Source organism: Bos indicus, chromosome 12 (genome assembly GCF_029378745.1).
Source record: "Bos indicus isolate NIAB-ARS_2022 breed Sahiwal x Tharparkar chromosome 12, NIAB-ARS_B.indTharparkar_mat_pri_1.0, whole genome shotgun sequence".
Taxonomy (NCBI): domain Eukaryota; kingdom Metazoa; phylum Chordata; class Mammalia; order Artiodactyla; family Bovidae; genus Bos; species Bos indicus.
Window position 1 is genome coordinate 29,815,805 of NC_091771.1, and position 24,984 is coordinate 29,840,788.

At 41.7% G+C, this 24,984-nt stretch overlaps 1 protein-coding gene across 10 annotated transcripts; it reads right to left on the bottom strand.

Moving 5' to 3' along the window:
- Nucleotides 1-940: 940 nt before the first annotated feature.
- TEX26 (testis expressed 26) lies at nt 941-24,406 on the bottom strand. Of its 10 annotated transcripts, none has more exons than XM_070800207.1 (8): nt 24,214-24,364; nt 19,844-19,925; nt 15,402-15,536; nt 14,306-14,471; nt 11,665-11,815; nt 3,227-3,403; nt 2,896-3,057; nt 941-1,169 (listed from the first exon to the last, which is right to left on the bottom strand). In XM_070800207.1, the coding sequence occupies exons 1-8, from the start codon at nt 24,272-24,274 to the stop codon at nt 1,096-1,098; spliced, it is 1,008 nt and encodes a 335-aa protein (XP_070656308.1). In that variant the 5' UTR covers nt 24,275-24,364; the 3' UTR covers nt 941-1,095. The 10 variants fall into 10 exon arrangements, with proteins under 10 accessions (XP_070656308.1, XP_070656307.1, XP_070656310.1 ...); XM_070800206.1 differs by having other exon boundaries at nt 19,844-19,928; XM_070800209.1 differs by lacking the exon at nt 24,214-24,364 and adding an exon at nt 22,718-23,265.
- Nucleotides 24,407-24,984: the final 578 nt, after the last annotated feature.

A 24,984-nucleotide genomic window follows, 5' to 3' on the forward strand; every position in this document is an offset into this window, starting at 1 on the left:
TGCAAGCTCCATGCATGTCTTTTCACTGCTAGTGTATCCCCAAGACCTACAACCCTGCCTGGCACATAAAAGGTGTTCAATAAACATTCATTGAAAAAAGGGCTCTTCAGTGTTTAATATTTGGTTCAAGATCCTGATGGAATATGGGCCATGCTCTGGAGAGTACTGGGAGGACAGGAAGTCCCACTGCACACACTAAACTGAGACAGAATCCATATGAAATTACTCGTGGGCCACAGCTACATCCCCGGTGCTCCAAGAAAGACATAAACAGGAAAAAAAAAAAAAAAGAGAGAGAGAGAGAAATTTGGAATTAAGTAAATGCACAGAAAAAACAAACCCAGCATGAATGGCAACATGAATATAAATTAAAACATAATTCAAGATCAAAACCATTAACATGGTCAAAGAAGAATAACATGTAATAGGAAAATGAAGAAGCTCTGTGTAAGTCATAAGCACTGATAAACAACATAGGAGCCAAAAGTATGTAGCAAAAACCCCAGAAATACTAGGAGACATGATGAAAACACTTCTATTGTGGAATGTTTTTAATTTTTTTGCCTCAGAATATGACAGTTAAAATATACAATTAAGACAAAGAAGTGGCTTAAAAATAAAATTAACTATACATTTTTTCTTCCGCTATTCATGTAATACACAAATCATTCTTATACTTGGCATAAAAAATGTTTGCTAATTTTCCAAAAGCAGAGATTTGTTTTTTTAACTTTCAAATTCAAAATCAACAATAATGAATTTTTTCATCCCCTAATTATTGAAAAATTAAGAAACCTCTTCCACATAATTCCTGGTTCAAAGAGGAAACCAGAACTGAAGACACAAAGTAAGTATCCAAAAGAGAATGGCGAAAAAACATTATATCAAAACCTACTGGATGCAGTTAAAATTGGGTGGGAATAGATTGGGAGGCAAGGGATGATTTTCAGCCTTAAATGATTTTATTGTTTAAAAAGAAAACAAACAAAATTACACCAAGTCATGATGAAATTATAATTCAGAACAATTTGGATCTTATTTTTTCTTGATTATTGAGAAAAGAACTCAGTTACTTTCAGATGTTCTTCATTTGAACTACTTTTCTTTTTTATCCGTCCTTTGGCCCACATCACAGTAGGAGCGAATAAAGCGATCAAGAATCTGCCTTTCTGAAAATTATGAAGAAAAACAGGATGAAATTTTCCACTTAACTATTTCAGGGCTAAATAGAGAAATTTCTAAGGTGACAAATACCTGACAATAGTACTCTAAATATGAATTCAATGAGACCAAAAGAATCACGATAATCAAAGCTATTATGTCTAATAGCTAAAAAGACTCTTCAATATTCAACATCTCTTGAATGTAATTATTGACTAAAAAGAGCAAACAATATTCAAGGGATCAGCAAGACTTCCTGGAAAAAGCATGGATTGTGGAATGAAATAGACTTAGGCTTTTGTTCTGTGCAGCCACTCTAGTATTCTTGCCTGGAAACTTCCCTGGACAGAGGAGTCTGGCAGGTTACAGTCCATGGGGTTGCAAAGAATCAGACATGACTGAGCACACATGTGTCATCTCTATTTATTCGTTGCCTCATCTCTGAATCAAGGTACTGATACTTACCTAGCACAGGTGTTGGAACGGATGAAGAATGCTATATGTGAAGCACCTAGACAGTGCTTGTTCTGCGTGATGCGATGAGAAACAAAACAATAGAAACTATTGCTCCAAAAGTTACATGAAAGCCAGGGTTGCTTTTCTGCCTACCAGTACTGGTAGGCTTTGCAGTCTTTGAGTGATAACTGATCATGGGAGGCCCCTCTCTCCCCAGCCTCCATTTCCTCATCTGGAAATTGAAGGAGTCTTGTCTGTTTATGAACATCTATGGTCCCCTAATACTAACTACATATTTTTAAATTGTACGTGGTGGAGCTATAAAGCTTTGTCACTCCTAGAAATTACCATCTGTGCAGCCAAAACTAAGAGAAAGAAAGCATGCAAGTGATGTTTGCCTGTCCTTGTGCTCAGTGTGACGAATGCCACCTGAGGGCTAGAGATCAGGGTGTGTGTGTGTGTGTATGTGTGCACGCAGCTGAGTTACTTTCCACCTAAGTTTGCATTTGTTTTTGTGATCCCACATTGAACTTTGAATGTTTTATAATGTACATAACATGTTAGTTTGGTGATATAGGAATATGTGTCCTAGAAAGTGACCCAACCAGTCCTGAATGACATTTATCTCTTTGAGGATGAGCTACATGAAGATTTGCATGTACCCTAAGAAGACTGTCACACACACACACAAAAGCACCAAACAGGAAATAAAGATTACACAAACTAAAACAAAGCTGTGAGAGAGCACAGACTTCCACTGGAGAAATCAATTAACCACAAGAAAAAGAGAAGTCGCCCTGGAGCAGTTCAACCACAGCAAAGTGAGATCAGAAGTAAGTGAAAAGCTAGATGTTTTCTTTTTAATAAGTGGGGATATATTCACTGGGGCTTCTTCGAATAAAAACTTATTTTCAATGGGATGAGGTTTACACAAAACTATATATGTTGCATGCATGCTCAGTCATGTCTGGCACTTCGTGACCCCACAGGCTGTAGCTCTCCAGGCTCCTCTGTCCATGGGATTCTCCAGACAAGAATACTGGAGTGGGTTGCCATGCCCTCCTCCAGGGGATCTTTCTGACCAAGGGATCAAACCTGCATCTCTTGCATCTCCTGCAATAGCAGGTGGATTCTTTACCACTGTGCCACCTTTTTGTAGTCACATACATATATATTGAACACCACGGGCTAGAAGTTGGGAAAGTTTCTATTTGGTGGAAAGCCACGTATTATTATGACCTGTAATTTATCGAATAGTAACTTGAGACCTCATCTTACCTTTGTAGGAAACACCCTGAAGGTACTCTGTGACTTGAGAGGGGCTGAATGAGTTGAGAATTGTCAAGAAATCCAGGTAGGCTTTCCCGTAATCACTTTGGTAGATGGACTGCTTCTTCGTGCGCTCTTGGCTCCTCATGTGGCTGAACAGCACAGAAGGGACTAGAGAGACGCAAGGGAAGGAAAGACAAGAAGCTGTCACTGGGCAGAGAATCCCAGCCTTTATTTGTGGGACTCGCCAGGTCCCACAAATGTGTTGTGGAATGTATTGAGGAATCTCGGAATAAGAAGAGTCTACAAAATTGTTTTAAAAAGTTACAGGTGTACTCACCTAGACCTTGAGAAGCAATGGGTAGGCTCGAGTAGCATCCATATTTGAAACTAAAATCCTGTAACTCAGGAATTTTAGCTGGAATTTGGTAATTCCGTCGAAATTCTGTGTCTGCTGGTCGGGGAACTAACTTTTTCCATTCTAGAAACATCTGAGAACGCTGTTTATCCTTCTGATCTGGGGCAGAGGTACAAATGGAAGGCAATAATTACTCCTTGTAAGGTATTTCTAAATAGCATCATATTTTCATTCCATTTTGCTTCTGGCAGTAGCTTCCAATTTATCACACTCAGAACCGTCTCTTCTTGCATTTAGAGGTATGGTCAATGTATTTTTTATGGACATTTCAACCAAGAAGTAATTTTCTGCTTTATCAGGCACAGGAAGCATAGGCTAAAATGATCAGAAGTAGTTTCTAATGAATATACTGTTCATCAGTTAGGAGTGTTCTTTGTTTCTGCTTCATGGACTCAGACAGCACACCTCACTCCAGTAGTCCTGCCTAGGCTCTGGGGCTGGGGTTAGGAAGCAGAGTGAGATATTTTAGACAGGGCTATGGTTGCCATATAAAATATAGGAGTTCAGTTAAATTTGTTGTAGTTGCTATTTTGGTTGCTGCACAAGGCCCTTGCAATGGAAATGTGGAGTTAAGTTTGAATTTCAGATAATGAATAATTTTTTGTGTCTGTATAAGTACTCATTTTTTACCTGTTATTAGGACTTCCCTGGTAGCTCAGATGGTAAAGAATCTGCCTGCAAACGCAGTATTTTTGCCTGGGAAATCCTATAGACAGAGGAGCCTGGCAGGCTTCAATCCATTGGATCGCAAAGAGTCAGACACAAGTGAGACACTAATGCAATATCATTATTCAGTTTTAATTGAGCATCTTGTATTTTTATTTGCCCAATCCAGCAACCTTAGATGGGCAGTACACATCATCCCCATTACCTAGAAAAGAACCACTCAAAAAAGACCTTACTGATGGATGGTTAGGCCAGATCATTGTTATTAGTGGGTCATAATAGTATTATTCTTAGAAATAACTGCTAAGAAATATTCACTAATATGATCATTAAAACCTCTGACGCACTAGCTAAAGTCAAGTTCCACAAGCATTACCAGATTAATGAAGTAGAGAATCACATCATCTTACTTAGAATGAGCTCACCCCTAATTCTCGCTACAAAATGTTGGTTCAGAGGCACATCACACAACACCAGCCTTAATCAGAACAAAAATATTAAAAATAGGAGTATCATGAGCAATGTCACAACAGTGCTAATTACTACTGACACTAACCTTGATTCTTCTTCCAAAATAGTTTTTCAATAGGTCTTCTCGAAATAGACTCCAATGTACATTGTATATCAAGCAATATGTGATGTCATCTACTGGCACCCAAGAGCAGTTTAATATTGATTTTTTAAAGAATGATCTCCGTCCAGAACAGCACAGTGGGAAAGGGTTTCACTACATGGTGTCTCTTAATTTAGATGTTGCAGGGAGAGAGGACATGGGTACTCAATGGCCCTCATAATGACCTCATAAACTGCCTGAGGAGAAGACAAGGTTAGAGAGAAGGGAAAACTCTAGGGCTCCAAAATCAGGACACTCCTTAAGATATTTTGGACAACCGTCTGGTATTGTTGCTAGTAAGTACCATCTATATAACTCAGTTTTTGTGAATTACTAATCAGTTCAGTTCAGTCACTCAGTCATGTCCGACTCTTTGCGACCCCATGAATCACAGCATGCCAGGCCTCCCTGTCCATCACCAACTCCCGGAGTTCACTCAGACTCACATCTCTAATATCTTTATTAATAAACAAATTCCCATTTGTTGCAGATGTCTAGCCCTTTTTCCTAGCTACAACTCAAAAGCAAATGCTTTCAGTTCCTACATGTGTTCTGTGCCAAAGTTAGAGATAATGAAGTCATTGTTCTACCTTAAGACAACCTAAAATGAGTGTGATGAGAAAGAGATAGACAGGAGACATAGATACAGAATGTAATACCTTGCAACTGTAACAAATGGAGATAATACATCAGAATTACTTAGGAAGGTTATGCCAAAATATACCTGCTGAACCTCATCCCAGACATTGAGAATTTCTAGATGTGGGAGGGACCCAGGCACTTATATTATGAACAAGCTTCCCATATGCTTAAGAATCACTGACTCAGAGCTTTGGATAAGGTGCTACAGAAGCCCAGAGGGAGTGGCTTCTCTGGTAGCTCGGTGGTTAAGGCTTTACCTTCCAATTCAGGGAGTGCAGGTTCGATCCCTAGTCAAGAAACTAAGATCCCACATGCCTCCTGGCCAAAAAAACCAAAACATAAAAAACAGAAGCAATATTGTAACAAATTCAACAAAGACTTTTAAAATGGTCTGCATGAAAAATCTTTAAAAAAAGAAAAAGAAAAGAAACCCAGAGGTGGAAGGAAGATAAGAATCAAAAGGCAGATACAGTGGGAGGGGACGTGGGTAAACCTATGGCTGACTCATGTTGATGTTTGGTAAAAACCAACATGATACTGTAAAGCAATTATACTTCAATTAAAAATAAAGAAAGGCAGACACAGCAGAAGGTGTGTTTTGACGAATGGTCAGCACTGAAGCTAAAATGCACGGTGCATTTATCAAATGCAGTCTAGTTGGTGTGAATGTGAAGAATGCAGGGTAGGGAGGAACAGTAGCTGAGGGTGAAGCAGGAGGGGAAGGTTAGGATCCACACTGTGAAGGGTCTTGAGAGACTTGTCCATATAGAGCAACTGGAGATGAAGACCCAGAAATGACGAAAATCAGGCTCTGGATTTACTCTGAGTTCCTTTGAAGAGAAAGAGTAAGTCTTCATTGATCCTTAGTACATATCACCATAATAGACCTCATTAAATATTTACTAAATTGAGTGAACAAAAGAGAAAAAAGAAATGTAATTGCTATGTATTAGTAATTAATCTGAACCACACTCTAGTGACTGCCTACATGATATATGCTTACAGTAACTCTTAGTTCTTAATCCTTAACTAATGGTTTTATAGTCTTTGTAAAATTTCCTATAAATGAGTTCCTTCAGCACTATTGGGAGAAATTGCTGATACAGAAGGATCTGAGGAACACCATGTGAGTGCTGAAGTGCAGCCGTAATGTTGTTGAAGTCCCAACAGAGAAGATAACCTGACCCAGTGCCAACCCCACCCCGAGGGACTATCCCTGTGCCTCAGGAGACCAATTCCCACTGGTTTTCTTTTCCAGTTGGTAAAGGTGATAGGGCTTCCCTGGTGGCTCAGTTGGTAAAGAATGCACATGCAATGCAGGAGACCCAGCTGCGATCCATGGGTGAGGAAGTTCTCTGGAGAAGGAAATGAATACCCACTTCAGTATTCCCGCCTGGAAAATTCTATGGACAGAGGAGTCTGGTGGGCTACAGTCCATGGGGTCACAAAGAGTCAGATATGACTGAGCGACTCTTTCACACTTCCACAAAGGTGAGACCAGAGTAGTTATAGCCCAAAGGGAGAAACTTCCCCTTTGAGATAGTCCATGGAATTGCAAAGAGTCAGACATGACTGAGCAACTAAGCACAGCACATGATGTTTGATCCCTAGGTGGGGAAGATCCTCTGGAGAAGGAAATAACTACCCACTTGAGTATTCTTGTCTGGTGAATTCTATGGGCAGAGGAGTCTGGCAGGTTACAGTCCATGCAGTTGCACAGAGTTGGACATGACTGAGGCAACTTACACACACAGCACATGATGGCTGCAGAAAGGCCCCTGTAAATCCACAGCAAGGACTGTTCAAAATGACTAAGACCAAGGGCACTCAATCTATAGCCAGGTGAAAGCTAGTTCTGTTCTAATTCCTCAAAGCCAAGTTCTCAAGCCTGAATGTGTAAACAAGCCCCTTTTACTGCTTCTCACTCATTGGCCTTAATTCAATAATGAGGATTCAAAGACAAGACACAGTCTCTGTGTTTCAGAAGCTTAAAGTATTAGAGAAACAGATACATAAAAGGGAATCACAATATTATTTGATAAATGATGTGGAAGAGGAAAGAACAGGAGCTATAAAAACATGGGAGGGGCGCTGATCCAAATCTGGAGGATCAGAGAAGTCTCCTGGGAGAGAAATGAAGTTTACATTTAGACTTCAAATACGGACAGAGATAGGGCTTCCCGGGTGGCTCAGTAGTAAAGAAACTTTCTGCCAATGCAAGAGCCGCAGGACACATGGCTTTGATCCCTGGGTCAGGAAGATTCCCTAGAGGAGGAAATGGCAACCCACTCCAGTATTCTTGCCTGGGAAATCCCATGGACAGAGGGGCCTGGGGGGCTACAGTCCATAAGGTTACAAAGAGTCAGACACGAATTGGTGACTGAGCACACATGGACAGATAGGCTAAAAATAAAAGGAGGGAGAAGTCTTCACACAGAAGAGGCAGAGGGCAAAGGGCACAAGGTTACAGGAGGCATTGTAAAACTGGAGGGTAGGGGGCAGTCATAGGGGCTGGAGGACGCTGAGGGGGTGGGCAAGGACCAGATTATATAGCACTCACCTTAAGGCACTTAGCTTTTATCCTGGGGATAACGGTGGGGAGGGGGATATAACTGAAGGGTTTTAAGCTGGAAAGTGATGTCAATTGGCACATCTGGAAACTTACTATGACCCTAGTATGGACATGGACTTGAGGAGACAAAGTTGGAGAGGGGAGTGGATTAGAGGTTATCCAAGAGATAGATGATGATAGCCCGAATTAAGGCAGGGGCCGTGGGGAGGGAAAGAAGCAGATGGAGGCGAGAGATTTAGGAGGGAGTCTCGACAGGTCTGGGGTATTTATCCACACATGGGGAAATGGTAATTTGTGCTTGCAGAGAGCACAACTCTAATTGGAAGCTTAAAGACATCTTTTAAGAAGGCTGACATTTCAGATGTTTTTCCATGACCCTTTATCTGCAAGTATGGAGGTCTTTTGATTCTGTTCCCATCCAGCTTCAGAAAGTATACTTCCCAAAGATTCTCTCCATCACTCAACAAATATTTACAGGGAATGAGGCTACATGCTGTACTAGGCCCTGAGTGAATAAGAGCTTTGGGGGGCGTACTGAGTCATGGAGGAAAGAGCAAAGCACAAACAACAGGAAACAAGAATCAGTCAACACATGACTGCAGAATGCAAAGGCGACGGGCAAACAAGATGACAGCAGGCCTCTTCAGATAAATCTAGGAAAGGTCTCACAGGCAAGGTGACATTTAAGCTGGAGTCGAGAGAGTGACAAAATGAAACCGCGCCTTTCAGGCAGAGGGGACAGGCTGAGTGCTGACCAAAGGTGGGCAAGAGGTTGCAATCTTAAAGGAACTGAAAAAAGGCGCATGTCGCTGGAGACTAGTGAATGAGAGGGAAAGCAAGGGCCAGGCCAGGCTTGCAGGGCCTTGTGAACCAAGAGAACGAAGTGGAACAGGGATTTTATTCAAAGTGCAAAGGAAGACAGTGAAAAGAAGCAGCAGAGGTATTCGATCCAGTTTAGACTGTGAAAGAGCCTCTGGCTGCCATGTGGCGAAGGAATTGCAGGGGTCGGTAGATGATACACAAAGTTCAGTGTTAGGGGAAGAAGAAGGTGATGACTTGGAACCCTAATGAGGCCTCTACTTGATCCCCCAATACACAAAATCAGGGGCCCAAGGAAGGACTTGAGGAAGAGATACAAATGCAGAAATCCTCGGGATGATGGAGAGTTGCTTTTATAAAGGAACCAGGAACCCTAAGGAACTCTGTTAGAAGTCAAGTAGAAAAAAAGACCAAAAAAAAAAAAGAGAGAGAGAGAGACACAAAGAAGTAGGGGAAACCAGGAGAGTATGGTGTCACAGAAGTTCAAAGGCCGCTTGCTCCTTCTTGTTTCAAGAAGGAGCAAGCAGCCACTGACATTTCATGCTGCCAGATTATTGGGCACGTTGACAAGAGTAGCTTCAATGACCAGATGGGGCAGAGACCAGATTGGAAAGGTTTGGAAGTAAAAGAATTAGCAGTGCTTCCTATGAAACCCAGTGGATGGCAACCATGCAAATGACTCCTCCCTCCCCACACTTGACCAGACTGAGAGCAGATTGGAGAGGTTAACACATTTTTAGAAGATGGAAACCAAATAGAGATGCAGCAATTGAGTTAGCAAAGTAGGGAAAGCTGAAATGAAGGGACTGCAGAAGGGGTTAACAAAATTAACCCACACAGCAAATCCACACAGCAAATCCACATGAGCTAATCCACACAGCAAAACTGCAGCAGGCTCAAAGTCAGAGGGAATTGGTTCAGTGGAAGGCTGGTATGGAGGCTCAGGGCAGAAAATGGGTGATCTTGGTCAAAACTTGGATACAGAGTGGTTAGAATTCCCTGAATCACCTTCTTGACCTCATGGTAGTCACATGATTACCCTTCCTAGACAGGTTCTTGGAGCAAAACTGAACCAAAGAAGCTCTGGATTCAGGGACACCAGGCACAGCAGAAGGCGATGTACTGAGATGTTGGACCAGGTAAAAATGGATTTAGTGAGTGTGACAGGCACATAGAAAACTAAGCATTTTAAAAGAATTAATTATTAAATATCAATCACCTCAGATATGCAGATGACACCACCCTTATGGCAGAAAGTGGAGAGGAACTCAAAAGCCTCTTGATGAAAGTGAAAAAGGAGAGTGAAAAAGTTGGCTTAAAGCTCAACATTCAGAAAATGAAGATCATGGCACCTGGTCCCATCACTTCATGGCAAATAGATGGGGAAACAGTGCAAACAGTGTCAGACTGTATTTTGGGGGGCTCTAAAATCACTGCAGATGGTGACCGCAGCCATGAAATTAAAAGACGCTTACTCCTTGGAAGGAAAGTTATGACCAACCTAGATAGCATATTCAAAAGCAGAGACATTACTTTGCCAACAAAGGTCCGTCTAGTCAAGGCTATGGTTTTTCCAGTGGTCATGTATGGATGTGAGAGTTGGACTGTGAAGAAAGCTGAGTGCCGAAGAATTGATGCTCTTGAACTGTAGTGCTGGAGAAGACTCTTGAGAGTCCCTTGGACTGCAAGGAGATCCAATCAGTCCATTCTGAAGGAGATCAGCCCTGGGTGTTCTTTGGAAGGAATGATGCTGAAGCTGAAACTCCAGTACTTTGGCCACCTCATGTGAAGAGTTGATTCATTGGAAAAACCTCTGATGCTGGGAAGGATTGGGGGCAGGAGGAAAAGGGGACGACAGAGGATAAGATGGCTGGATGGCATCACCGACTCGATGGACGTGAGTTTGAGTGAACTCCGGGAGTTGGTGATGGACAGGGAGCCTGGCGTGCTGCGATTCATGGGGTCGCAAAGAGTTGGACACGACTGAGTGACTGAACTGAACTGAACTGAATGGTAAAAAAAGCAAAAGAGAACTAAAAGGAAATATACCCATAAAATATCATTTGGCTCAGTAGTGTTTGTTGTTGCCGCTATTTAGTCTCTAAGTCGTGTCCAACTCTTTGTGACCCCATGGACTATAGTCTGCCAGCCTCCTCTGTCCATGGGATTTCCAGGCAAGGATACTAGAGTGGGCTGCCATTTCCTTCTCCGGGGGATTTTCCTGACTCAGGGATCAAACTCATGCCTCTTGCTTTGGCAGATGGATTCTTTACCACTGAGCCACCAGGGAAGCCCAAGCAGTGTTAACATAATTATAATATATCATATGATCATAATTATAATATAAACACTAGCAATGGCATTAACTCCAAATTTGTAATATACTTATATTGAGAGGATGGATGGAGGGGACATGAGAAAGAATTGTAGGAGGACCACATCCTCAGTTACTATAACTGAAGTCCATCATAATGCCTAAGACTGATGAATCAGAAAGAGTAGTGCGAGGATATGATTTTAAAATACAGAGGATCCCATAAGAATAAATAGTTGAAAGGATGGAAATTGATAGTCAGTGGGAGTAGGACCGAGAGTGGATGGGGGAGGGGTCAGGGAATTGCTATTTCACTGTGAACCTGTAGGTAACTATTAGATTTCACTCTATGCACATATCAGTTTAATAAAAGGAATTTTAACATAAGAGTTTTTAAAATGGTAAACCAGCAGTAAATAATTGAAGACAGAAGGCTTAACTCAACCCCATCATCTTCTCCTGGCTCATCCTTGTCCTTTGGACACAAGAAGCCTATCCTGACCTCTTCCTCCAGTGTTAGGCTGATGTCCTACTGTGCACCCACAGAACCCCGCATTTCCCACAACATGCACCTTTTTATAGGTGCTCACTAGGTCAACTCTTGTTTGCAAAATTGCCTTTCTCCACGTCTATACTGTGAGTGTCTTGAGGGAAGAGACCACATCTGTGTTGCTCACCATGGAGACTCCGGTGCCTAACATTTTACCAGGGAAAGGAGAAAAATGAACGTTTACCCATCGATCGGTCCACAAAATCTCTCTTTGTGATGGAAATAAACTGATTTCCTATTGCCTTCCGAACTTCTTCCATTGATGCAGCAATTTTCCAAGGAAAGTAGCTCTTTAATGAGGTTGTTGATTGAGGTAGTGTCCAGAGAAAGAAGTCCTATGGATACAAACACAATTTTCAAGAAAATCCACAGGGTTTCACCTTATGGAATGAAGAACACATGTGTTTTTGTATGTATGTGCTAAGTCACTTCAGTTGTGTTCAACTTTTGTGACCCCATGGATTGTAGCCCGCCAGGCTCCTCTGTCCATAGGATTCTCCAGGCAAGAATACTGGAGTGGGTTACCATTTCCTCTTCCAGGGGATCTTCCCAACCCAGGGATTGAACCCAGGTCTCTTACATCTCCTGCATTGGCAGGTGGGTTCTTTACCACTAGTGCCACCTGGGAAGTGTTTTTGTATACACATTCTTTTGAGTTCTTTACACCCAGCTACCACGATGAAGTTGCAGTGTCTTGCAGAGCCATCATCTGACCCAGCTATAACATGGAGCTTTGTCATTTCTTTCATTTTTCATGTGGAAGACAAGAAAATATGGCTGGGAGAAGTGATCATATTCTAAATATATTTTATAGGTATATAAGGTTTCTGGATGCATAGAATGTGGGATGTGAAGCAAAACAATGGGCCAAAAATGCAGAGAGGCCTCAGAAGAGTAAATAATGCAATAGACTCTCAACTTAGGTGATGGGAGAGTCTACAGGCTGGCAAAGGAACACTCATTGGCTTAGACAGCACAGGACCCTCCCACTCTGGCTCTTATTGGTTGAGACAGCACAGGACACCCTGCCACCCTGGCTGCCATTTGTTGAGAGCCTTCAATAACACTTAAAGGGAAAATAAATGCTGTCCAGTATGTATGTGTATGTCATATGTATACATATACAGTGTAATATTGTAACTATTTGGCATTAATTATAAATCTTAAGGAAAATACTCAAGAGGTAAATAGATTATATGTGGGTGCCATGAGGAACCAAATTAAATGGGGCATGTGTGTGTGTTCTAATGACTCCAAAGTCTACATCTAAAGCTCACCTTTTCCATTCGAGTCATAGATTTGTGCATTCAACTGCCTATTGGACATATCCTCACCCAACATGCCTTCAACTGAGCTCACATTTCCCCTAAAACCTTCCCCACCAAACCTGGTCCTCCTGAAAGTTCCAGTTCAGTAAATAGCATCAGCATAGACCCAGCCATCCAAGTAAAAACAGAAACAGCATCCTTCTTTCACTGCCCACCTTGTCTTTTACATCATTTCAGTCATCAAATCCTGACCTTAAATTCTACTGACCTGACCATCAAATTCTACTACCTTATTACCCATTGAACATGTCCAGGTGGCTCCATCCCAGGTGGCACCATGCCATGTGGAAACCCAATAAATGAAATCCTTTGCTACAATTGAGCTTTGCCTTTTATGATGCGAGAAGGGTACACAGTACCTAGAAAACAGAGAGAAGGTCAGCTACTTTCATTTAGTGGAGAAGGAATTCTAGCTGGCTCTTTTTAAACTAAGCCTATGAGTTACCTTGGTGGACAAGAGAAGAGCATTCTGGATAATCAAAATAGTATAAATTGTGATGGTTTGAGAATGCATATACCAAATACAAATACTTGTACATACCTGTTCATAGCAATTTTGTTCATAATAGCCAAAAGGTCAAAGTCACTCAGTCATGTCCAACTCTTTGTGACCCCATGGACTATGTAGTCCATGGAATTCTCCAAGCCAGAATACTGGAGTGGGTAGCTGTTCCCTTCTCCAGGGGATATTCCCAACCTCGGGATCGAACCCAGGTCTCCCACATTCCAGGCAGATTGTTTAGCAGCTGAGCCATCAGGGAAGACCAAGAATACTGGAGTGGGTAGCCTATCCCTTCTCCAGCATATCTTCCTGATTCAAGAATCGAACCGAGGTCTCCTGCAGTGCAGGCGGAGTCTGCAGCCAAAAGGTGGCAACAACCCAAATGTCAATCAATAGATAAATGGATAAACAAATTGTGGTATATACATACAATAGAATATTATTCAACCACAAAAAGGAATGAAGTGCTGATAGATGCGACAATGTGAGTGAACTTTGAAAATGATGTTTTTAAACAATGCTAAGTGTGAAGCCAGACACAAAGGTCATATATGGTACGAGTCCACATATAAAATATCTAGAATATCAGCCATAGAGACAGAAAGCAGATTGATAGTTGCCAGAGACAAGGGGAGAGAGAAATAGGAAGTAATTTCTTAATGGGTACAGGGTTTCCTCTTGGGATTATGAAAATATTTTGAAATGTGATAGAGATGGTGTTTGTATAACATTATGAATAGCAATTGCCAGTGATTTGTTTACATGAAAATGGTTAATTTCATGCTACATGAATTCCACTTTAATTAAAAAATATTTCTTATTTAGGGGGATAAGGGAGAAGTAGTTAGAAATAATTGTGAGAAAGTGAGCAAAAAATAGTCTAAGAAGGACCATAGCTGTAGATGATGAAGGACCTTTGGGATATATCCAAACTCTCATTCTTATGGATTATGGATATAATATTAAAGTCAAAAGATATGTAGATAGTATCTTACCTGACTAGGGTAAGATCTGTGGTTCTTGATTCCTCTTGAAGTCCCAACATTGATCGAATCCTCTTTAGAATATGGTTTCCAGACATACTCATCATTGTACTGTGTTTGATTAGGAATAGGATCACCAAGTGAATATGTATATCCTAGCCTTCTGGTACTTTTCTGACTATAAGAAAAGAGTAGAAACCAAACTAAGATTTACATAACAATTTCACAACAGTACACGTGTCAAATAATTTTTCAAAGATTGGCTAGCTTAAGGCTTGATGCCAGAAATAATTCAATATCTAGGTTTCCCTGAACAAAGCAATCCTGTATCTTAGGATGGCCCTTAACAAAAGTATGGGAGTCCTAATATGAAATTTAAAAGAATAATCTGAAATTCATTAAAGTTTTAAATTAATTTTTTTTAAAGAACTGAGTACTCTTCTGTATAAACAAGTAGTTCAGTGTAACCAGATACTTGGTAAAGAAAAGTTTCTATGAAAAGTATTCCAGTTAATAAAAGGAAGAAATATAAGAATTAGGATACCAATGGTTTTCAAGTCCCTACTGAAATAATGAAATGATCAGTAGTTGCCACTGTGAATATACACACAAAAAAACACCTATTAAATATTTTTGTTAAAATACCCAACCTGAATCAGATGAAGTCTTTGGAATATCAGATTACAGGAAATATATGAAAAAAGAGGATGTTTTTAAATGACATGATGAGGGTGGAGTCAGAAAAAAATCCAGAAGAATAACTTGCTTCTTTGACAAAGAAATTCTCAAAAAAAAAAAGAAAAGAAAAGAAAGAAAAGTAGAGAAACCTGTAGATTAAGTGAATAAAGATAATACAATGCATAGACCTTGTCTGGATTCAATTTCTAGGCAACTTTTTTTTTTTTTAATTATGAGACAATTGGGGGAAATTTTATTGCTGATTGGCTATTTGAGATTAAGGAATTGTTTTAGGTGACATAATGGTATTGTTACATATTTTTAAAGAGTCTTTATCTTTCAGAGAGACATAAAAACATATTTAGAATTGTGTGTGTGTTGGTCACTCAGTTGTGTCCAACTATCTGCAAGCCCATGGACTGTAGCTCACCAGGCTCCTCTGTCTTTGGGATTCTCTAGACAAGAATACTGGAGTGTGTTCCCATTCCCTTCTCCAGGGTATCTTCCTGACCCAGGGATCAAACCTGGGTCTCCTGCATTGTAGGCAGACTCTTCACCATCTGAGCTATCAGGGAAGCCCAAATATTTAGAATTAGCATGATATAATGCCTGGATTTTGCTTCAGTATTATTGAGTGGGAAGGCTAAGTGGAGGATATACATTAAAAATGTCCATGTGTTGTTGATTATTATAGCTGGATGATAATTGGGAATTTATTGTATATTCCTTTTTCTATGTCTAAAATATTTCATGTTGACTTAAGAAAAAAAAAAAAGGAGGAATGGGTTAGATTCAGGTTATGTTTGCAAGAAACCAAACATCTGGAAAGTGGGATCCATCTGGATGCTGGACTGTTTCACTTGTCATTCAGATGAGCAGATGCAAGCATGACTGTGGTCCTAAATCAAACCGAAGTCATCAAAGGTACATGAAGATTTTTGCAAAGGGAACACAGAACAGATTACTTTAAAGGAATCGATTTGCACATCTGCATTTCTCAGTATACTCTTTCCTAATGTGTCTCCCCAAGTACAAATCTGCATATCTATGTGGGTCTTTCCCGCATCTCCCATCTCTTGCTCCCTGCATTCTTCTTCATCACTATACTTCGGGGTGTAAGCTGCCAACCATGAGAAGGGTGCCTGGCAAAGGGAAACTTCATTATAGTGCTTTCAGGGAACCCTCTTGTAACCCAAATTTCATACACTTACCCAGGACTTGCTGTTCTAGGTCAAGAGTAAAGGGTGGGACTATAACCAGAGTATTCTGGCCTGTGTGGGGATGTCCTGTATGTAGGTATGCTGTAGATGGTGTGGCTGAGAGTAACAGCTAGTTTTCCCTTTCCTAACAACTATCAAATGTTCATCCCTCTCTAAGGAGAGCTTCTAAGAGAGCAGAGAATATAGATTGCTGAAAATGGCTCTTTCACTCACATCTTTAAATGTAAGCATTTTTCCAGCTTTTAAAAACGTCCCTAGGATATGTCGATAGCAGGAAAGAAGAGCATCTCTGTGAAGATGAAACAGTACAGGATGTCAATGCTGATTCTTTTCAGTGTAACTGGAATCTTTCTGAGACTATCACATTTTTAAAGATTTACTGTATAAAACTGGTACATGAAAATCTTGTGATCTTTTTTCAGATTTTTTTTATTCGTCATTCAATAAGATACTTAAATCTACTTTTTTAACCCATATGTATTATAAAACATTTACTTCAATATAGCCAATCCTCATTTTATTTTATTATGTAAAATATTTAATACATGAAAGTATATGCTAGCTTGTCATACTATTAATTTTACATGTATGCTGCTGCTGCTGCTAAGGCGCTTCAGTCATGTCTGACTCTGTGCAACCCCATAGACGGCAGCCCACCAGGCTCCCCCATCCCTGGGATTCTCCAGGCGAGAACACTGGAGTGGGTTGCCATTTCCTTCTCCAATGCATGAAAGTGAAAAGTGAAAGTGAAGTCGCTCAGTTGTGTCTGACTCTTAGCAACCCCATGGACTACAGCCCACCAGGCCCTCCATCCATGGGATTTTCCAGGCAAGAGTACTGGAGTGGGGTGCCATTGCCTTCTCCTTTACAAGTATAACTATATGCTAACCTATATAACTTTTTCTTTCATTAAATGCATAGTAAATATTTGTTTGGTATCTAAAGAAATCAATTAAATTGTTTCTGATTTTTATGCATGGTATTATTTAATTATTTGCCGAAGTCAAGCACCAGAGTTCTGCACACATGAGAACATTTTTAACTAAGAAACCTCATTTTTTTTTTCATACTCCTCACTTCAAAGATAGCTTACATATATAGCTATACATTTCACTGTATTATTTTTATTACTTGGATATAATTAATCATATTAGACTTAAATCACTTTACACTTCCCCTGTCTACTTTTAATAATCTTCACTAAAATATGCATTCCATAATTTATCAGTAGTTTTCATAATATTTCTCAAAACATATTTTAACATTTATTTGAACTATAAGTGTAGCCAGGTTTTATTTTGACAGGAGGTAACCTAATTTCACTTGCTGGTTGGACAATGACTGATTTTACCAGCTAGGTAAGCCTGGTGTAAATTACATGAGTTAAATCTTCAGCTCAAAGTTTTGGATAAAAATAGATTTAAAGTATGTAATGATAAAAAAAAATATCATATTGGAAAACATTTACTGAAATTAATGTTCCTATTTTCCAAGTCCTTTTTGAGTATATAATATGAAATAAGTTTCTTCCAAGTGAAGGAGTAACAGACGTAATTTAATAATCATTTGTTAAGACATGCCTTTTCATGTCTCAGAAAATGAGATAGGGAATAACTCAATAACTGGATGACAAATCATCTAATTATTTGCTTTCAATAAAAGTGAAGGAGTACCCAACCAAGCTGTCAGCCAATCAATCATTAAAAATCACCTGTGATTTTGCCATAAAACCCATTAAGAGTTCAGAGTATTGAATGGCAATGCTTCACTAAAACTCCTTTCATTCACATCTACTTAATTATGAGAACAAGTCTTCTCAATATGAGCATTTATAAATAAAAAAAGTAAGCAGGAAAAATTGATGCTGAGTGTGGTCTTATTCCAAAAATAATAACACTCAAATATGGAGACATAAAGTAATTGAAAACAAAACATCCCCATTTATCTCATTAAGATGCAATTCCAAAAAATTTACTTTTTGTGTTTAGTAATTATCAACAATTTGTAATGTGTTGATTGCTTTCAGCAATTCTGTACTAAAAATAATGTGATAACTCAATACTTGGAGTCATATAACATGTTTAAAAATTAATTTCAATTAATATACTGAAACAGTTGCAAAGAGGCATAATGGAGTGATCAATAAATTGCCTTCAAACACAAAATATATTAGAGCAGGGTAAAATTCTATGGAGGAAGTGGACTGGGAGTAAGAGTTCAAGAAGGAAAGAGAACGAAATAAATAATCTATTAAAGAAGAGCTTGTTTGTATATATTTTTTAAAGGGTCAGAGAGCATCAATTTGCTAAGATGGTTAGATTACTCACTGGTTATATGTAAAGAAACGATTTAATGGTCTTGTTTTAAAATGTCAATATTCAGGATGGGTTGGAAGTTTTATGTTTTACAGCTATTTTAATTTATGATGAGAACTTTCCTGTGAACTTTAAAAAGACGTGAATTTGAAGACCACTAATCTAGACTCCATAAGTACCCATTTGGTTCTGGCTTTCATCCCAAATGTTTCCTCTTCAGACAACCGTTACTGTCAGATGGTAAATCTCCCCGTAGGGGACATAATGTGACTCAGTGGGATAGCAAGCAACTCGGAAATCAAGAGCCTTGCAGCCCTGTGCTTTATGGAAGTCTGTCATAAATATTAGGCTGGGGGAAAATGAACAGAAATCTGGGGGGTAACTTCTTCATGCTAGCCAGGAGACTAGTGTGTTCAACTTGTCCTCAGAACAAACACGTTAGTCAGGAGTCATCATTCCCACTTTGCCAACCTTAAAACTTTTAGCCGAAGTAAAACTGGGCTTGTTACTTGTCTAAGGTAGCAGAGAAAATAAGGGCTAATTAGAACAGGGTGCTGAGGTTCAGCTCAGAACCCATTTCTGCCTGACTGCACTGCTGCAGTCTGGCCAGTATTCCATTGGACTTCTCAACAACGTGCACTTCTAAGGTGAAAAGATCCTCTACATTGGAAGCAATCTACAGAGTAAATACGGGCAAGGGAGGGTCCTCCATGCTGATTTCCCATTAATCACTGATGCCATGAAAGATGGCAGCCCCACCCTTGCTCACCCACCAGCGAGCTTAGAGGGGCAGCTGATGGAGAGAAATTCCCACCACCCTCGGTTCAGGTGGAGCTGGGGAGAAGCTGCAAGGCAATATTGCTTTAGGAACCAATAGTTGGAGGGGTGAAGGTAAAGGTAAGCGGACCTTGACCTTGTTCGACCTTCTGAGACTACAGTTGGCTGGAAGTGCTAACAATTCCTCACTTGTCCATTCATTCAGTTGTTATTGCCTACCTCCTATAAACCAGGTAACGGACTCAATTCATGCTCCATGTTTGGGTAGCACAATTATATTAACTATATACTGACTCTGTTGTAAAGCATGACACACAGTGGCTTTATGAAGGATCCGTGTATTAAATTTCTAAATCTCCCTATAGGGGCTTGGGATACTGTTTTAAGGTGAAAACCCTCTCTGACGCTTGGAGGAGACCTGTGTGTGCATCGGGTCTTATCTGAATGCATTTTCTATAAGCCTTCTCTGACTACTCTTTATCAGTTTTGGACTCTGAATAATAAAAGACAGGTGAACAAGTTCAAGTGTGTACATCAATGTGGCACGAACAGGGAGGTACCGAAACAAAGCAGGTGCTGTTCCTGTCTTAGGTGTGAATGCAGTCCTCATCGTGGTGGCATAAGAATCCCAACTGGTATCACCTGCTAAGAGCACAATAAACTGGTTTTAAATGTGGCAGACAGCATAGTTTGATCAAATGTTATTTCAATACTTAACACAATTTTGCAAGAGACAAACATTTTGAGTGGTAATGTAGAGTCTAAAGGAATGAAGGCCAACTTGTAAGCTCCACCAGGGAAGAAGGGAAGCTCAATTTAATCATCTGAGTTTCCCCCCTAAATAAAACTGTGTTCAGCCGTGTCTGATCCTTTGAGACCCCATGGACTGTAGCCTGCCAGACTCCTCTGTCCATAGGATTTCCTGGGCAAGAATACTGGAGTAGTTTGCCATTTCCATCTCCAGGGGATCTTCCCGACCCAGGGATCCAACCCATGTCGCCCACATTGGCAGGCAGATACTTTACCACCGAGCCACCAGGGAAGCCCTCCTTTAAGTTACTCGAATAAGTCTATTGTTTTCCTTGAGAATTCACATTGGCTGTTTTCAAGAATTTGAGCAATACATAAAAATATAAAGGGAGTTCACCTGAAATTCTATCATCTTAATGCACTCACTATCACTGTTTTAATGCCTGACTTTTCATGCATCATATTGGATACATCTGTAAAGGCATGAACTGATTTTACACAAAGGGGGTCATAGTTTGCAAGTCAGGTTCTCTCCTGGAGCCCTTCTCCGTACTCCTTCCTGCTCATACTGTCCTCACCCTTCACCCATCCCTCCTCCCAGGTTAACAGTTGTGCCTGTTTCTTTCCAGACTTTCAGACCAGCAGACATAATCATATACAGATTGATATATATGTACATCAATTCGGTAATAAACTGGTTTGTAAAATATTTTTTAAATTTCCCCTATTCTTTATTTATTTTTAATTTTTTGGCTATATGACATGGCATGTGGAATCTAGTTCCCTGGCCAGGAATCAAACCCATGCCTCCTGCCTTGGAAGTGTGGAGTCTTAACCACTGGACTGCGAGGGAAATCCCAATGTATTGGGCTTTAGTCCTATTTCGTTTTACAAAAACAGGCTCATCCTACACAAAGTAACCTTCATGTATCTCTTCTATCTGTCACTTAATAGCATGATATGAAAATCCCTCGTCTGCTGCAGCTCCAATTCATTCTTTGTAATGACTGCGCAAGATTGTATAGTATGGTGAAGTCACTCAGTTGTGTCCCACTCTTTGCGACCCCATGGACTGTAGCCCACTAGGTTCCTCTGTCCACGGGATTTTCCAGGCAAGAATACTGGAGTGGGTTGCCATTTGCTTCTCCAGGGGATCTTCGTGACCCAGGGATCGAGCTAGGGTCTTCCACATTGCAGGCAGACTCTTTACCAGCTGAGCCACCAGGGAATCCCATTGTATGGTATAGATGTTCTGTAAAGCTGTGAGAGTGGGTGAGCTCAGCAAGGGGCGGAGTGTCATTAGAAGAGCTGATGTCCAAAGGCTGAAACCCAGGCCTGTCCAATATCAAGAGGTTTGGGAGATGAGGAGCAGCTGGAGAAGGAGCCTGAGAAGAGTGTAAGATGAGCAGAGAACCAGGAGGCTGTGGATGGCGGAAGGAAAAAGGAGTTTCCAGGAGGAGGGAGGGACCACCTACAAGGCAAATGCCCCTGGCAGACCCAGGAGAGTGTGGACAGAGAATTCACTGCTGTGCTTAGTCACTTAGTCATGTCTGATTCTTTTCAACCGTATGTACTATAGCCTGTCAGGCTCCTCTGTCCATGGGATTCTCCATGCAAGAATACTAGAGTGGGTTGCCATGCCCTCCTCCAAGAGATCTTCCCAACCCAGATATCAAAGCCAGGTCTCCTGCATTGGCAGACCCTAGAACTGATCTGCCCAACCTCTCATTGCCAACAGAGTATCACCAAATTACTTGGGAATATAGTTTTAAATTTTAATTCAGTGGTCATTTGCTCCTTCATAGCTTGGCAGTTACCTGTGGCTTTTTACATTTCACTAACACCGGGGTGAAATGATCTCTTCACATTTGGTGAGTTTCACCTCCACCTGAGGCTCCCCTAATCTAATGAAAGGCTTAGCCCCTTCCTGTCATGCTCTGTCCCTCTGCTTGCAGACTCCTGTCTACTCTCTGATCCCGTCATACTAGAAATGACATTATCCTTTGATTCTCCTGCTTCACTTTACACTTTAAAGCATTTTATTCCAATTGCAGAATTAATGCTCTTTGTTGAGAGAATTTCAAGCATAGACAAGTAAGTGGGGAAAAACTGTGAGGCGGTGCTGCTCTCTAAAGAACCATCACTGAGCCTGAAGCTCTGAGTTTGACAGAGAAATCAGGAAGTTTTTTCTAAGCAAGCAACACCAACCTAGGCCCCATCACTCTTGGCAGACGCAAGGAAGGATGTGAGGCGAGGAACATCCTGGATTATCTGTTGGACCCTAAATGCAATTTCAACATCCTCATAAGAGAGAGGCAGAGGGAGGTTGAGGAGGCCATTGTGAGCATGCAGGCTGAGACTGGAGTGATGGGGCCACAGGTCAAGAGTGCCGACAGCCACCAGAAGCTGGAAGACGCAAGGCAGGACTCTCCCCGGAAGCCACCAGAGGGGGTGCAGCCATGTCAATAGCTTGATTTCAGGCTTCTGGTCTCCAAAATGTAAGAAAATAAATTTCGGTTGTTTTCAGCGACCCGTTCATGTTAATTTATGATAGCCTTTGGAACGAATACAGCACTTAAGAGCCCAGTCGATAGTAAGAGTTCGATAGCAATAAGCCCACGGTGGTCATCATCGACCTCATCCTATTTTGAGACCAGACCTGGGCACTGACACATCAGACCCACCTTTTGGAGGGTGACCCTTCCATTAGTGGAGGATGGAGCAGCATGGAGTGACTGTTAGAGACTTGGGACTGGGTGTGAAGGGGCAAACTCCCCCAGGGGAAGAGGCACTTTGGAGGCAGAATCAACGAGACCTGGTGATGACCTTGAGGTGTCAGTGCCCTCCCCTCTACTTTGAGCAGCTGGGATCCTCCTCACTGCACTTCTGTGTCTAGGAGGACAAGGAGTGTAATTTTGTACATGAGTCTGAGGCTCTCCTGTGACATCCAATGGCATGTGGTAGACAGATGAATATTTTGGTCTGAGATTGAGGAGGAGTTTATGAGCTAAAGATTAGAGAGCCATGAATTGGCACTTGAAGCCCTGTGGCAGGATGTGGCCACTCAGAGTATGTAAACCAAGAGGGATACACCTTGGAGGATCGAAACATTCCCAGACAAGAGAGGGGAGAGCAGACAGTGAAAAAAACCAAGACAGCATGGCTAGATAGGGAGATGAGATTCAAGGGGAATGCTAAGGGGGAGATCCTGGTGAGGAGCACCCCCCCACACACACACACAAACATGTACCTTCCTCTGCCTCTCCTGTTTGCCTGGACACCACAGAGAAACTCGGTGTTGTAAATATTTTTGTATTATTTTTTTTTTCATCTGCTATTTGTAATTTACAAAGGGATGAATGGGATGAAAGTATACATTTCATTCATTCTCCCGGGACTGCAATCCTAGGGAATTTACAGTTGAACAATCCCCACTGCTCTGGAGCCACCAGGGAACCACAATTACCCAGCTAGAGGGCTGCAGTGGGTTATTATTGCCATGAGAAAGGCCAGGATGGAGCTGACTACACAGTAATCACGCCACTAGCATCACAGCTAGAGTGGCTCTCCCTCCACCGACACAAAAAGCTGAGTTAGTAAACCCGCAGCATTTGCATGCAGAATTAGTATTAAAAGCACTGCCTCTGTTAGATACAAGATCCCTTTGAAAGAAAGGGATGCGAAGATTAGAAGCCAGTACTAAAGGCTCTAGTTCCCAGCCTCTGCTGCCTATGCGCCTGGGGGTCGCGTCTCTGCATTCTTCAGCCCTGCCCCCCTTTCTGGGCTGTTTCTCAGATCCTGCCTGGGGTCAGGGTTCCCCCTGGGTCTGCTCTCTTCAGAGCTCCCCACCACCGTTTCGTCTTTGTCTTTAGCCTTGTTCTCCCAAAGGTGTCAGTCCTCCCTTTGCCTTGTACCCTTCTGGGTATTTCACGGGGCGTTTAAACAACTGAGCGTTTTAGGGAGGGGTTTGGCAGGAGTTAGGGCGAAGGGCTGGGGAGAGGCAAGGTCATGAAGGCCCTTTCATTCTCCCTGAATTCCCAGCCTCTATTTAAATTGAGTTCCATCCATAAGATCGCGGTATCTTGAAGACCTGGGCAGCCTTCGCCCTAGGTACCCCAGCTCCAGGAGAGACCCCGCCCCCGAACCTCGCCGGGCCAGGTGGCAGGGTCCGCAGGCTTACTTGGCCGTCTCTTGTTGCCATATTGAGAAGGGCACGCATCTTCCGGCCCCGGCTCTGCCATTCTTGCTCCAAGAGGCCGTCGTCGCGGGGCGCTTTCCACCAGCTCGACTGGGTGCTGCGGTGGAGGCTGTTTTGTGACGCGTCGCCATGGAGACGCAGGAGGGTCCCGACAGCTCATCTCCGGTGCACCGAGGTGCTCAGCGCTTCACCAGGCCGGCTGAGGACACTGTGCGATGGTAAAAAGATGTGTTTCTAGTGCCGTGGATACCCTACTTTTGTGTATTTGTGTAATTCATGCAATAAGCTTTCCTGAGCACTGTCATACATTTGGGAAGAGGAGCAAAAGGGGATTAGACTGAAGAAAGTAATATTGTCCGGCTTTAACTGCAGATGTTCATCTTTGCGCAGTTTTCAGCTTAAGCGAATGAAGGCTAAATTGTCAGGGATCTTGCAGGATCTGAGCAAGAGGAAGTAGGAATCAAGCAAGAAGACAAAATCACAAGTCATGTGTGCCAGTGGAACTAGAGCCAGAGTCTCTGAGATAGGTCCATGCTATCAAACTGGTGACCCCAGCACAGGAATTAGGGGACAGTGGGAAGGTGGAAAGTGTGCTTGGAAAGAGGACTGAGCAGGGATGTGCGGGACCCCATTTTCCTCTCCAGGCCATGTTCCTGGCACCAAAAACTGTGTTTTGTACTTGTTGATTTAACTGTTCTTCTGTCCCCACAGATTGGACTGTGTCTCTCTCCCCCAGGTATGTTAGCATTTTCA

Coding starts and splice junctions, on each gene's coding strand:
- TEX26 (XM_070800206.1), bottom strand. CDS start 24,274: ATGGCAGAGCCGGGGCCGGAAGATGCGTGCCCTTCTCAATATGGCAAC. Junction 14,472..15,401: donor CCCAAAGACAGAGGAGCCTG/GTGAGCTACAGT, acceptor CTTTTCTTATAG/TCAGAAAAGTACCAGAAGGC. Junction 3,058..3,226: donor CATTGCTTCTCAAGGTCTAG/GTGAGTACACCT, acceptor GCGTCTCTCTAG/TCCCTTCTGTGCTGTTCAGC.